The sequence below is a fragment of the Acanthisitta chloris genome, unplaced genomic scaffold, assembly GCF_000695815.1.
Source record: "Acanthisitta chloris isolate BGI_N310 unplaced genomic scaffold, ASM69581v1 scaffold1114, whole genome shotgun sequence".
In the NCBI taxonomy this organism is placed as follows: Eukaryota; Metazoa; Chordata; class Aves; order Passeriformes; family Acanthisittidae; genus Acanthisitta; species Acanthisitta chloris.
This window is the reverse complement of record NW_008668516.1, coordinates 144,600-157,898: the sequence shown is the minus strand read 5'-3', so window position 1 is coordinate 157,898 and position 13,299 is coordinate 144,600. Positions and strand designations below refer to the sequence as shown.

The following is a 13,299-nucleotide window of genomic DNA, read 5'->3' as shown; positions in this document are numbered from 1 at the left end:
ACAAAACATTGGGGGATCAAAATCCTTCATTAAACTGCACTAGTTTTTGCTGCAGTGGTTATCTACTTATCCTTACTGCGCCTTTCCATCATGAGAATTAGGTTTTACTGTTGGAAAATGGGATCATGGAAGGCTAAATGACCTACTTAAAACTACAGAGAAAATTTGTCTACAGTGTGTGACACAAGCTGCAAGCTAACAGTCAGACCTCTGGACCATCCTCCTTCCTCAGGCCATATTACAACAATGTGTATGCTCTTTTAGGCTCATACAGTTGTCACTTCATGCCAAATGTCAAAATTCCTTCTCATGTTGCCTTTTCACAAGACAAATTAGGATTAAAAGAGGGATCAGAAAACATTCAGAGAACATGAAAGCCTGAAAGTTGTTTGAATATGCCCTCTGATATCACACATCTGAACCAGTACACGATTCTTTGGCTGACTGTAACCTTGTCAGTCTACCAGCCTGACATGATGCCCAGTTACAAAGTGATACAAGAAAGGGAATCTGTACTAGGCAAGATGGGGACACACTTCAGAATTAGAAAAGGCACAAATAGGGCAGGTGACCTCCAGACATTATTCCCAGGCTACACATGTTAACATGCCTTCCACACATGTTAACACCTGTTCTTGATTGCTTCCTCTGTAGAGCCAAAACATCAGCAGTATGTGCAAAACTTTAGACATAAACATCAGAGTGACTTGGCCATGCACTTGAGACATTTCCAAGTTGGATAGTGCACAACCTTGAGAAAAATCTGACAGAGAAAACATCACATTATTTCCAGCCTGCTCGTTCAGCTTTTCCTTTAAACACTAATGGTTATTTAGGCTGTGTTTCCTCAGTGGGAATGGAAGCTTGTGGGACAGCTGTCTCCACAATCATCAGTGTAAACATTCAGGTACCAGTGGCAGGCAGAGTGTCTTAACAACCATGCATGTCAGGTTTTCTGGAAGTTGAAGAATAACCTTTTATATTCGGTGACTACACATAGACAACCAGAGGGAGCAGAAAGAGCATCAAGCAGCCAAACTGCAGTAAATCCACAGCTGCTTATAGCAAAGATTGGGTATCTGAACTGGATCTTCAAGTGGATGAGCCATGAGGATGAACAAGATCATAGCAGTCTGGTATTTATAAACTGCAAGCTGTGACCTTAGACAGCATTCAGAGATACAGACTCGGAAAGTCCAAAAAAAAAATCCAACGTGTTTATATTCATGTGGAATTTTAAGAGCAACAAGCAACAGAAAGGTCTGCAGCTATGTCAAAGACTAGCTAACAGCAAATGTCAGAATAACAGAAGTTAAAACAAAATAATTTTAAATTAACAACACAGCTTTTCTTGCTGAGGAAATGTTTGGAACTTGAATTTCACTTTAGCACTTAGTCTGTAATCCAAACTACATTTAAAACTGGTTATTTTCAATTTCAGCAGAAAGACATAGTTTATGTCCTCCAGAGCTAGAGCAGGTCTCTAGGTCACTCAGAAGAGCCTATTGGATGCTTTCAGTACTGAGGTAAGGAAAGTGACTTCTCAAACTGGCATTTTGCACCACTCAGACATAGTCACCCTTTTAACGAACATTCCCTGGGGTTTAGATTGGTATTAATACCACCCAGGAGAAGGTAGGCAGCAATGCTGGACAACACTGGAGTTCACAAAACTGAATGAAATAATGTAAAAATAAGAAGAAATGAAGACTTGGATGAGATGAATCATAGAGGAAAAAATAAAGGCATAAAGAGTATGGACAGATAATAAGATGTTATATTTGTGGTGCAGCAAACTTCAAGGTTAAAGATCACTCTGAGTTTAAAAGCCAGCTGGACTGTAGCATTTCCTATTCTGGTGAACAAGGAAGCTTTTCCTTAAGTAATATTCTTATTGAAGTAAAGCACACACTTGAGTCCAAGAGTCCCATTTCATGGGAGAACAGCAATTCCACAGTAAGTCTTACCCATCCTCTTGAAGAACAGTGCAAGAACCCAAGATCATAGAGTCCAGCTTCATATACTCTCTGCAGTGCCCTTCTGCATGACAAAGATACTCTACCCAAGCTATCAGCACCAGAGTTGATAAAGGAGCAACCAACAACCTTTGTGGTTCCTGAGTCTTATTCTGGGTTGCTGATACTGTAAAAGGGGAGAAGCACTCATACTTCAAGGACAACTCCATTAAGAATAGAAAGCCCATGGTTTGCCAATCACTTTAAAAATAACTTTAAAGATAATATCACATGAAGCAAAATTATATCACACATTTCTGGCATTTTTGTGTAAGCAGATGATAGTTACTCAGCCTAAAGACAGATATTTAAAAATAAAATAGGGTTTAGAGTTATATCTTTACTTAGATCTACTAGATCACTCTCCATTTCACCAAGTTAAAATGCTGTCAGGATGTTGTCAAAACTTGCTAACAACTGCCCTCATACACCACAACCTTCTTCTAATCACTGCAAAGAAAATGCCCTTCAAATCCCAGTCTGTGGCAAACTGTATATGTGCACCCACACTAAAACTGCACTCCAGGCAGTGAACTGATGGCCACATTACAGAAATAAACAAGGTCAGAGCTTACACTCTTACTAGCTCCTGATTAAGTCTAGACACCATGCATGTTGTAACCAAAAATTCTTTATAGGGTGTTAAGGGATAATTAACCCCCAAGACAACAGGGAGGAGTATCAAAACAACCAGTGATGCTCTGGTTTCCAGCTTAAGGACCTTAACTCTTTTAAGGAAGAGCCTACTGTTCAGCTGACCTGAGATATGACTCACACAGAAAAATGAAATCCTTTGCAAAAGCACTTCTTCTTTACTCAGAGAGCATATTGTTCATTCATGAATCAGAGTTTTACAATGAGAATTTTATTGGCCCATTCATAAAAGTGTCAGGGCATTTGTAACAGAAATAATACTCTAAGACATGAACAATATACAATTTCTCTTTCTTCCTCATGATTGATCAATGAACTCCATTCTGTAAGAGTGAGGATCATATTATGGTTTGACCTCCAACTGATGTAAATCACAGAAACTACACACTTCAGCCTGATATGTACATGTGTTGATTTCCACAGCTTTAGTACACAGTTCTAAAGAGACACAGATTTGGACATCTACTCATCTTTTGATGTAAAAGAGGCTGACAGATAATTGGCAGGAAATTTTCAGGGTTTTTAATCACAATTTTCCTACTAAAGGTAGATTTACAATAAAATCATTAGTTTGATAATTGCACAGTCTTCCAAAACCAACAAATATATGAAAAAGAAAACCAACAAATATATGAATAAGATTCACACCAGGAAGAAAAAAAAATGAAATCAAGGCCTAAGAATAATTTCACAGTGTAACTTTGTAACGAGTCCCTGGAGAAAATATCTGTTCCTTTTGTTCCCCTCTGCAAAGCTATGTAATTGATTCCTAACTGCTGTGTTAATGCTCCTCATTCCTGTTAGAATCCCCTTGGAAATACATTAAAGTAACCAGGACTCTCTCCTGATGCAACACTTTGAGCACTGAAATCTGGAATTCTCTGACATGCCTCAAGTTTCAGGCACTAGGCCACAGTGCAAGCTTCAGTGCCAAAGGGCTGATAAATATTAATATAGAAGAATAAAGTATACTGAATTATATATTGGAATGTAGAGCAAATCAGCAAACTGTTTTCTTTTATAATGAATGACATTCTCTTACAAGCATTGTTACATTCCACCAAAAAAGGCAATAAAAAAAAAATCAAAGCAAATTTGCAATAGCATTGTTTTATTAACTTGTACCATCTTGCAAAATTTTAAGTGATAACAGACAAGTGTTTTCAAGGAATCATAGAATCATAAAACCATAGAATCAGCCAGGTTGGAAATGACCTCAAAGATCATCAAGTCCAACCCTACCGTGGTTACTAGACCACGGCACTAAGTGCCACATCCAGTCTCATCTTGAAAACCTCCAGGGATGGTGAATCCACCACCTCCCTGGGCAGCCCATTCCAATGCCTGAGCACTCTCTCCGTAAAAAATCTCTTCCTAATATCCAACCTAAACCTTCCCTGGCAGAGCTTGAGTCTGTGCCCTCTTGTCCTACTGCTAGTTGTCTGGCAGAAGAGACCAACCCCCACCTGACTCCAACCTCCTTTCAGGGAGTTGTAGAGGGGGATAAGGTCTCCCCTGAGCCTCCTCTTAGCCAGGCCAAACAACTCCAGCTCCCTCAGCCTCTCCTCACAGCACTTGTGCTCAAGTTCCTTCACCAGCCTCATTGCTCCTCTCAGGACCTGCTCCAGCACTTCAATATTCTTCCTGAACTGAAAGGATTTAGTCTTCATCAGGATTGAGAATTGGCTTGACTCTCCCTGACCTTCCTGCCTCTTGCTGTCTGTGTGTGCCGTACACACACACAGGCTAATAAAAGAAGAACAAAACAGAAAGGATTTGGTCCAGCTTCCAAATTATATCCCTGTCAATACCCCAGTGACTGTTAGAGAATCAGGCATGAAAGTCTGTCTGCCTACACAGAGCCAGGCACATCTCTTCAGCAAACAAGGAGAGAAATACAGAAAACATGATTCAGTTTTACCTATGGTGCCCAGTTAAGCTTAATTAAGGTTGTGTTGAGGTGTTGGAGTGGGATCCGGACCCGGAGTAACGATGAATCTCAATATGAGTATGGTTGTTCTCCTTTATTCTTAGTGCTTACAAGATATATATAGATATTCACACAGTGTACGTGAATGCAGCGGATACATGATTGGTTTATTGCCCTTGTCCAAGTGTCCAGGGCAAACTTATGATTGGTGCAAGCAGGTGTCTATCCACACTCCGGGACTTTCCCAGGAATTCCAAGGAGCCTGTTGACACCGGACCCAGAGCCAGTCAGAGCCAGCTCTGCCAGGCAGAGCTTGCTCCTTATCAGCAGGTTCAAGGCTCGGTCACAGCTGCTGTAGGCCTTGCACTGTACTACAAGCTGGGTTGTCAGCTCCAAGGAAATCATGTCCCATTTTGCATAGCCATTCCTCCACATTGAGGGATATTGAGCAGCTTGCACAAAGGCTGTCTGCTTCCTGATTGGTTTTGGCTTTGAGAAGGCTTCCTACCACAAAGAGAAATGTCCTTATGAAATACCTATGTCTGTATTTAAATCTAATTTTAAGAGATGGTACAGATAAAACATCTATGTTTTGTGTGTTCCCTCCTAGTCAAGCTCATCATTTTTCTGTGAAACATCCTGGCTAGTCCAGTGTAAAACATGGAAACTCACATTTTCTTTCCCAGAAGGATTTGAATGGTATGTTAGATACAATGCCTAAACACGACAAAGAAAAATAAATACTGATTGATGTTGTTCATGAATGAAGTGTGTCTGGTTTGCACCCTTGAATGCCTCAGAGTTCTGGGTGAAAGCAGTTGACATAATGATCCATACTGGTATACCAACCAGGCAAATTTTGCTTCACACAAAAAATAACACTGGCATTTCTTAAATTCTTTGGGTTTCCCTAGTGCAGTTACCTGTTACACCCAAAAAGCTATTTAGTAGACAACATGTTAACCTGAAAATAATATCTGCCATATTATGTTGAAGCAAAGAGTTTAGGTTTTGAATGCTTTCAAAACATAAAAGACAGGCATAAATACACTGACATTAACCCCGAGATCGTGAAGAAACTTCCCCCTTAGACATTTGATAGCATATTTATGTACTATGCCATTTTCTGCTTTCTTCTGAAGCACCTAGTATTGACAATTGTTGGAGATAAGATACCTGACTACATGGATGATTAGCTTGCTAATTTCCCCAGGTTTCCATGTGAACTGAGGATGCTGTAGCATCTGAACCTGCCAAGCACATATGGAGACAACTGAAATGGAATGATGGCTTAGATCATTGCTGCATCTCACAAAAAAGCAATGAGACAATACTGCATATAAGTAGGAATGCTAAAAGCAGTCTTCATTCTATAAGGAACATATAGGAAAGATTAATGTGAAATCTTGACATTGTACTTTTGCCTTCCCCTATAATGACATCAATAAACATCTTCAATATTGATTTTTGCTTATTATTTAAATGACCTAATGCAAATACAGACATTAAGCCAGATAAATGCAGAGATCAGTACAACTGCAGCCAAGAGCATTTATACTAGAAATTAGACCAATTACTACCCAGACTGGCAAGCCTGACTAAACAGAATATCACACAGACTTCTGGATGCATGGCCTTAAAATCAGGATGATCCCTGATCTTTACTTAGTGTCATAACCTGCAAAAACTTCCCCAAGCCTTCTATCTGAGCCTTTACCACTTAATATGCCCTCTTCTTTTGAAATGCCAGCACAATAAATGCTGATATTCCTGGGACACAGAAATTCCTTCTGAAATGGTACAGGAAAGTACTTTTTTCAGATACCCTCATATGAGTTGTTCTCAGCTTTGTGCAGGCCACACAGTTCCTTCCAAACACCATTGTCTAATGTATGTTTCTTGTTAAATTTCAGAAATTGCCTCATCAATACCAAAAAATGTCCAGATTTGCCCAAATTTAATTGGGCTCCATCAGTGAAACTACATCTTGTGAAGGTGGGACTGTTTCACCACGAAATAGATAACCAAGATAAAATATTCTATATACTTGAATATAAAAAATTAACTGGAAATGCAGACTCAGAAACAAAACCACAATAGCTTTATTTCTGAGAATAAACAGTACCTTTCTCCTATCATATAATCCATGGTTATCCAATATCATCTTCCTTTCATGAGAAGCATACCTCTTCAAATCACGGCCAAACTGCTGTAAAAGATATAGCAAGTATCAGCCATTCTGCCAAACCAAAATTATTAGCCTTTGTATAAAAAAGTCCTAACACCAAACCAAATAAGCACATCAAAATTACCTCTCTTAAAAGACTATGGACTGATAAAATTAATCACCTGGACAATGTTTTGATAGAGAAAGGGCCATCATTTTGGTTGTTCAGTGTAAGAATAGTTGGGCATTGTATGAGAAAGTAAGTCCATGATGGGCTCCTGCAGTCCCACAGGTGAATTAGCTCAACAGGGAGTAGAAGCTCAGTGAGGCAGAGAAAGATTAAGCCATTGCCTGCTCAACCAAAGGGCCTCACACAGTGCATTTTCAGTGCAGACACCCACCTACAGAGTTAAGGGCTGTTAAGTAGCCAAATTCTTCCAAGATAATAAAGCACCCCAAAGTCTGCAGAACTTAATCCAGGGTCCAAATAAATACATTCTGTTATCTCAAAAAAGAAAAGTGGCTGAAGGAACTCTCAGCAGGAGAACACATCAGTTTCAACATTTTGCCTGGGCTAAACCATCCTGCTTCCAATTAACCTGAGTAGAACAGAGTGGCAATGCACCTGTACTGCTTTCAGCACATCAAAAAGATCACTCGGAGCAGGCTTAGGAACTCCATTGTACCATGTAATCACTCCCTAAGAAAATGAACATCAGTAGGCACACGTGTAGAACAGATTAAAAAATTATTCGGTCTGGAGAGAGATTAATCATTTGAGTTTTGAGTTTGCATTAAGATAGAACTATTTATTTTGAAAATAGTGTGCTATTTTATATTATGATGACTGACTGCAGTGTCTGTTGTGAAAGTAGCTATCACTCCAAGTTTTCTTAACTTATTAAAACATAAATCAAAATGTATTTAGTTCAAAATTAATTTGGAAATTCAAAATTTTTTCCAGTTTCTTACAATTTAAACCAGTCAATTAAAACGCAACTGAAACAAAACACTTCATCTAATCCAAAAAGAAAATGTCAAATTGTTTCCAATTTCCTACAAAACAAATTAAGTTCCAATTCAGAACATCTATTCCTCAAATGCTTAATTTCCTGTGAAATTCTGCGACACTTTCCAAATGATCTTTCTACTCAGTAACCATTTCATTTGCTTGTTAACAGTTGTATGATGTAAAAAGACAACACAACTGACTAAAAATCCAGCTCTCCAATCTATGAACCTAAACACTAAGCTTTGAGGAAAAGAGATAATAACTCTCTTAGAGAGATATCTATAAACATCAAATGTTGAACTCATCAGCTCCAGCCTATGATCAGGGGTTGATGACAGCATGAAGTGTGATGTGTGGAGATCTGGAACACTTTTAAACATCCATGAACTCTGAATGGTCCTGAAACAAGAAAAAATAGATTAACAATGCTAAGAAAACATAGACTGTTGTGGTTACTTACCCTGGAGCCTGTCCAGCCTAACAGAGCATATGCATATTGCTCAAAGGGGGTTATGACCAGATCCACACGGATTGCCTTCCAGTCTTTGACTTCTGCCGTATCCAATTTCTCTGATGTGTTGTAACTGCTGTTGTCTGTTCTTGGCAGATATAATTTTAAAATTGCAAAACACTTCTGATAATGATCCATGGCATCAACTTTTCTGTTTGGTAGCTGTTCCTTTACAAATGTTGATTCAACAACATCACAATATAGGAGCAAGCCCTAAAGAGAAGGAATTGATCACATTGAATTGCTGGATGGGTTTTACTGTCATTCCAGGGTATCTAGACAGTTGACTTAAAAATTCATGTAAAATGTAATTGCAGTAAACACAGAACTGTGCCAGGCCAAATCTGGGCTAAGCAGAGACATGAAACAGCTGCAGCTTTTGGAAAAGTGTTAGGAGATCCTTTGAGGAAAATCTGCGCTGGTAGACATCTGACAGTACTGATGCCCTGCCCTATGCTAAGAAGATGTTATTTGCAATTCTTCCCCTCCATACTTTTTTTCCTAAGCCTTTTGTAGTTATGCCAACAGAAATTTCTGAGTAAGGACTGATGCTTTCCCACGTGTCAAACGTAGAAAAACCGATTAGCCCAGAGCAAAGTCTTGCTGACAGATTCCAAATGAAGCATTTGGACGGGATCTGTTGCATGATATTTCCTTGTGGCAAGGTCTGGAGTCTCCAGAGAGATGGGAGGGCCCTGCCCATGTCTTTTATTTGAAGGAGGTGCACATTTCTTTAGGTTCTTGGATCAATTTTTTGTTTCAATCCCTCAAATGTTTACATATTCTCCTTCCTCTGGACTAGGAATACTTATACTAGCCTCATCATCAAAAAGCATGGTCAAAAATGCCTCCTGACTTTTAGTTAACATATCCCTTAATATATGGGAAAGAATACTTCAATATTAAAGATCAGATTTTGATTATTTCTTTCATATGGTGCAAGTGTGGTAACTTTACATGATAATATATTAATTGTCTTAAAGAAAACCTTTATCACTCAAAGCTACAATTCTGACAAAAAAAAATGCAAAACAAAAACACTTAGCAAGATATAATTTCTATGAAGAGGCACTGATAGTCTTTATTACATTTTCAGCCTCCAGGTCAGTATTGATGATAGCTCCAAATTAATGATCCCATTATTTCACTGGTAATCAGTTACAGGCTGTTTTATGGGTGACTGTGCCAACATGTTAATGATAACTGTTTGATTTGAATTGACATTCTTTCATTTCTTTTGAATTATGAAGTTCTGTTATAAACTGGTATGAGAAAACTCCTTATGTAGCTCCTTCTCTCACATTACTAGTTTCCAAGCCTGCTGATTTGAAAATGCATAATTTTAGCAGGTGCTCTCTCACATCCCTCTTAAAACCAGTAATTTTTTCTTAATTTTACCCCAACGTCACAAGGCACTGATGCTTGCTATTTCCAAATACAGACTCAAACAGCTGTTGAATGTTAGTGCAGAACTGCTTATTATCTCACGCTTTTTTGATGAAACTATGCCTGCCTTCAGATTAATTTTGTTGCTTTCAATGCTAACTAAAATTATTTTAATCTCATTGATCATTGACCATTAATTGATGACTTTAAGCTTTGATTAAGCACTGACAATCTTTCCATTCTCTATAAAAATCTTTTAGCTGCTTAATCAGGGCTTCCTCATCTTCTGTTCATCTTTTGTTTTGCTCTTTGAGATTTGGGACATTATCACAGAATTAATCTAAATAATATATTTCCCTAAACAGAAGCTAAACTAGATTAAGCTTTGGTAAATTCTTATTTTCTGGTTCCAAACACCTACATTTCCACAACCTGTATGGTGTTTGTAGACTGTGTGCTCAGATCACTAGCTTTATACATTTGCCACAGTCTGTATCAGTGTTTGTGTACTCTTCGTTTAAATGGAGCTGAAATCTCCTCAGTTTTGGTGCAAGAAATCAGGAAATAAATCTCATCTTTAAATGGATGACAAAAGGAATGGAATTCCTACTGTAGCTGGGAAGCCTCTTAGTAGGATTTTTGTTTCTGATCACTTGAAAAATCCAGCAAAATAATACAGCCTGCAGTTTATCTCTTTTCATGGGCAGACAGACAATCACCTAGAGTGTTTTTTAGTCTCAGTGATATCTGGGACAGTCACACATGGCCACCAGTACCCTATACTTAGACTTTTAGCCTATAAGCTCTTGAGGAACTAGTACTATGTGTTAACTCTGTATGCATAAAAATGGCCTTGACATAAAATGCTTACACCTTTTAAGACATTAATTTTTAACTTTTAGTTATAAAAAATGGCCTTGACATAAAATGCTTACGCCTTTTAAGACATTCATTTTTAACTTTTAGTTATCTATTTTCTCCCCTGCTTCATCAGTATCTTCTTTCTAACACTTAGTTGTATTATCATTTTATAGAGGATATTGTCTATGCTTTACTTATTTTCAGAGTCATTTTTCCAATTTGCTTACTCATACAGGAATACAGAGTTGTAAATGGAAACAGGGTAAATCAGCATGTAAGACTTTACTGTATTGCCCACATGAAAAATGAAGACATTACCTAAAATCATCCTGGGTACCACATTTACTAAAGGTCTTCCCTTTGAGATCTCTAATCTGCTTGAAGAGTACAATTTTGCCAGTTAAACCAATTTTTAAAGGGGGATCTCTACTCTATATACTCTTTTTCTTTCTCAGCCTATTTTCATACTTAGGAATTTCAAGGGAACTCTCCTTGGGGTCTGAGATTTAACATAAAGCAGTCATGAAGAAGTTACAACAAATCCATATTGGAACCTTCCTACTGCTGTTTCCCCTTGCCAACTAGGCTATGTATTCTACTTAAACATATTTGGGGGTGGCCATGGTTAGCAAATGTGACTAGAAAGATATTTTAGGACTACCTCCCTCTGTGTTATTCTGCAGTGGATTTTCATAGTTTGTTGTCTGGGCAATTTCTAAAACTAATAGGAAGAGCATGAGAGTATCTAGAGCTTTGTAAATATCTACTTCAACTTAAAACATGCAATAAGACAACAGTTACACAAGTGCTGATTTCAACAAACAGTTGAAACCTGATTCATAGTCAAGGTATCACCTTTAAACAGCAGCCAAAGCCTAGGTCATATCCATTGGGATTTTTCCAATTAACCTAACTTGATTAGGCACTGGTCATCCCTATCACCTCATAAATTAAAGCTGAAATGGCACTTCTGTGCATTTTGAAAAAGCATTGCCTGAAGGGGCAGTCAGCTATGAAGATTGTGTGAAGTTCTGGCCCCTGCTAGCTGCAGGACAGACTTCTCATTACTCTGTGTCAGGGAATCTGCAGTTCTTTGCAAATTTCAGCTTGATCTATACGCCATAAAGTGCTGTAGACCTTGTTTATACAATCAAGTTTTAAATGTGGGCATTTTAATTTCTCAAATTTAAAACACCATCAAAACCAAATGTATTTTTTTAGGACAGTTATGTTAATACCCACCACAATTTTCCATTTTTAGAATGACTATGTGCATTGGCTTGCATATGCTGAGTGCTGGCACATCGATAGCATTGATATTGGAGTAAATCCATGAGCAAACTAAGGAAAAGTATGACTTTTTAGAAAAATATTAAATCAATAACTGAAAAATCAATCCAAATATGGTAATTAGCATTCTCTGTCATTTTTAATTAAATGAAATCCTATCCTATTTTTAATGTAAAATTCTATCATTACTCATAACTGTTGATAGCCGGATAAATTCTGTTAATGTAGGATCATTTTATGTCACCTGAAAATGTAATCCAGTATGTTCTTCTGAAATGTATATAAATTGTTGCTCTAAATTTCCTTCTGAGATGGTTTAATAAAGTGAAACTGGACTTCTTTCTATTTTTTTTCAGTGAAATAGCTGTATCTAATCCAAAAGAGGATGTTGCATGTTAGTTCAGAAAAATCTCTACCTAGGTGAGACAGATGGAATTCTATAAAGTGGAACAGCTGAAGGAACTGATGCCTGGGAGCAGTCAGGTCTGTTAGGGTCAGGAATCATTAGAAAATAGCACCAAAGGCTACGTCAACAATACAAAACTTTGCAGCTGCTGCATAACCACAGCTGCCTTGGTCCCTTTCTCATCTTGAAGTTCCCTGTGTGTTGGAATGGTCTATTTCTGAGCAGGTCCAGAGCAGCCTGGTTTTGTCAGCAATGGACACGAGTGAAGGTGTTTCCCTCTCTATGTCATGAGCATTTGCACTGCTGAGCAAGATAAAGTGAGAGAGACAGACAGATACATACAGACTTATCCATACATACTTATCCACATACAGCTACGCAATACATCGCAGAAAGATCACATCTTTAGAAATGCCACTATTGTCCAGATCTTCACTTAGAACATAGCACAACACTTCTGCCTACTTTATGTCATAACCTCACAAGCAGGATAATCAGATTCAGCCCTAGACTATGCCTCGAGCAGTTTAAGCCAAGTTCTCTCATGTCCAATGCCCTAACCACTAGGCAATAGTCTATTTTAGGTTAGAATGTCCTCAGCTTCTGCTGAAGCTGAGCCACAATGAAACAAAGTTTCATAATGCATTGAGAAGAAATGTGAGACAATATGTGTTCACAAAGGAGCTCTGCATCCTTATGCATCCTTTCATCTGAAACAAAAGGTTCTTTGCTCTGGCCTCTTAACTGTTTCTGTGACTTGTCCTAGAAATGGGTTTTATTGCTGCTAAAGTCCAGCTGCCACTCAATAATGAATGTGCTGCTGTTCTGTGAACTCTGTTTCCAGAAATCTGTTTCCAGCAATAGAAAAAAATGAGACTGGTTACTTGCTCTTCACCATCTGCTTTAATAGAACATCAAGCCTTCCCCTTCTTGACCAACTCAGCAAGGATGAATACTAGAGCTTAAATCAGACCACCAATATACTAAAATAAGAAAACACAGTTAGGCACTTACATTCCTCATTTTCGTAAAAAACAAAAGAAAAATGCAGCATTATACTTAGCTGA

At 38.1% G+C, this 13,299-nt stretch overlaps 1 protein-coding gene across 1 annotated transcript in view; it reads right to left on the bottom strand.

The window, feature by feature from the left end:
• Positions 1 to 6,691: 6,691 nt before the first annotated feature.
• Positions 6,692 to 13,299, bottom strand: part of DNTT (DNA nucleotidylexotransferase) — a gene marked incomplete at its 3' end in the record, with an annotated part of 67,538 nt that continues 60,930 nt past the window's right edge. The window contains exons 9-10 of the mRNA XM_009072904.1: positions 8,239 to 8,502; positions 6,692 to 6,808 (exon numbers count right to left, since the gene is read on the bottom strand). Of these exons, the coding sequence (XP_009071152.1) occupies positions 6,692 to 6,808; positions 8,239 to 8,502 (381 nt within the window). The remainder of the gene's footprint in view (positions 6,809 to 8,238; positions 8,503 to 13,299) is intronic.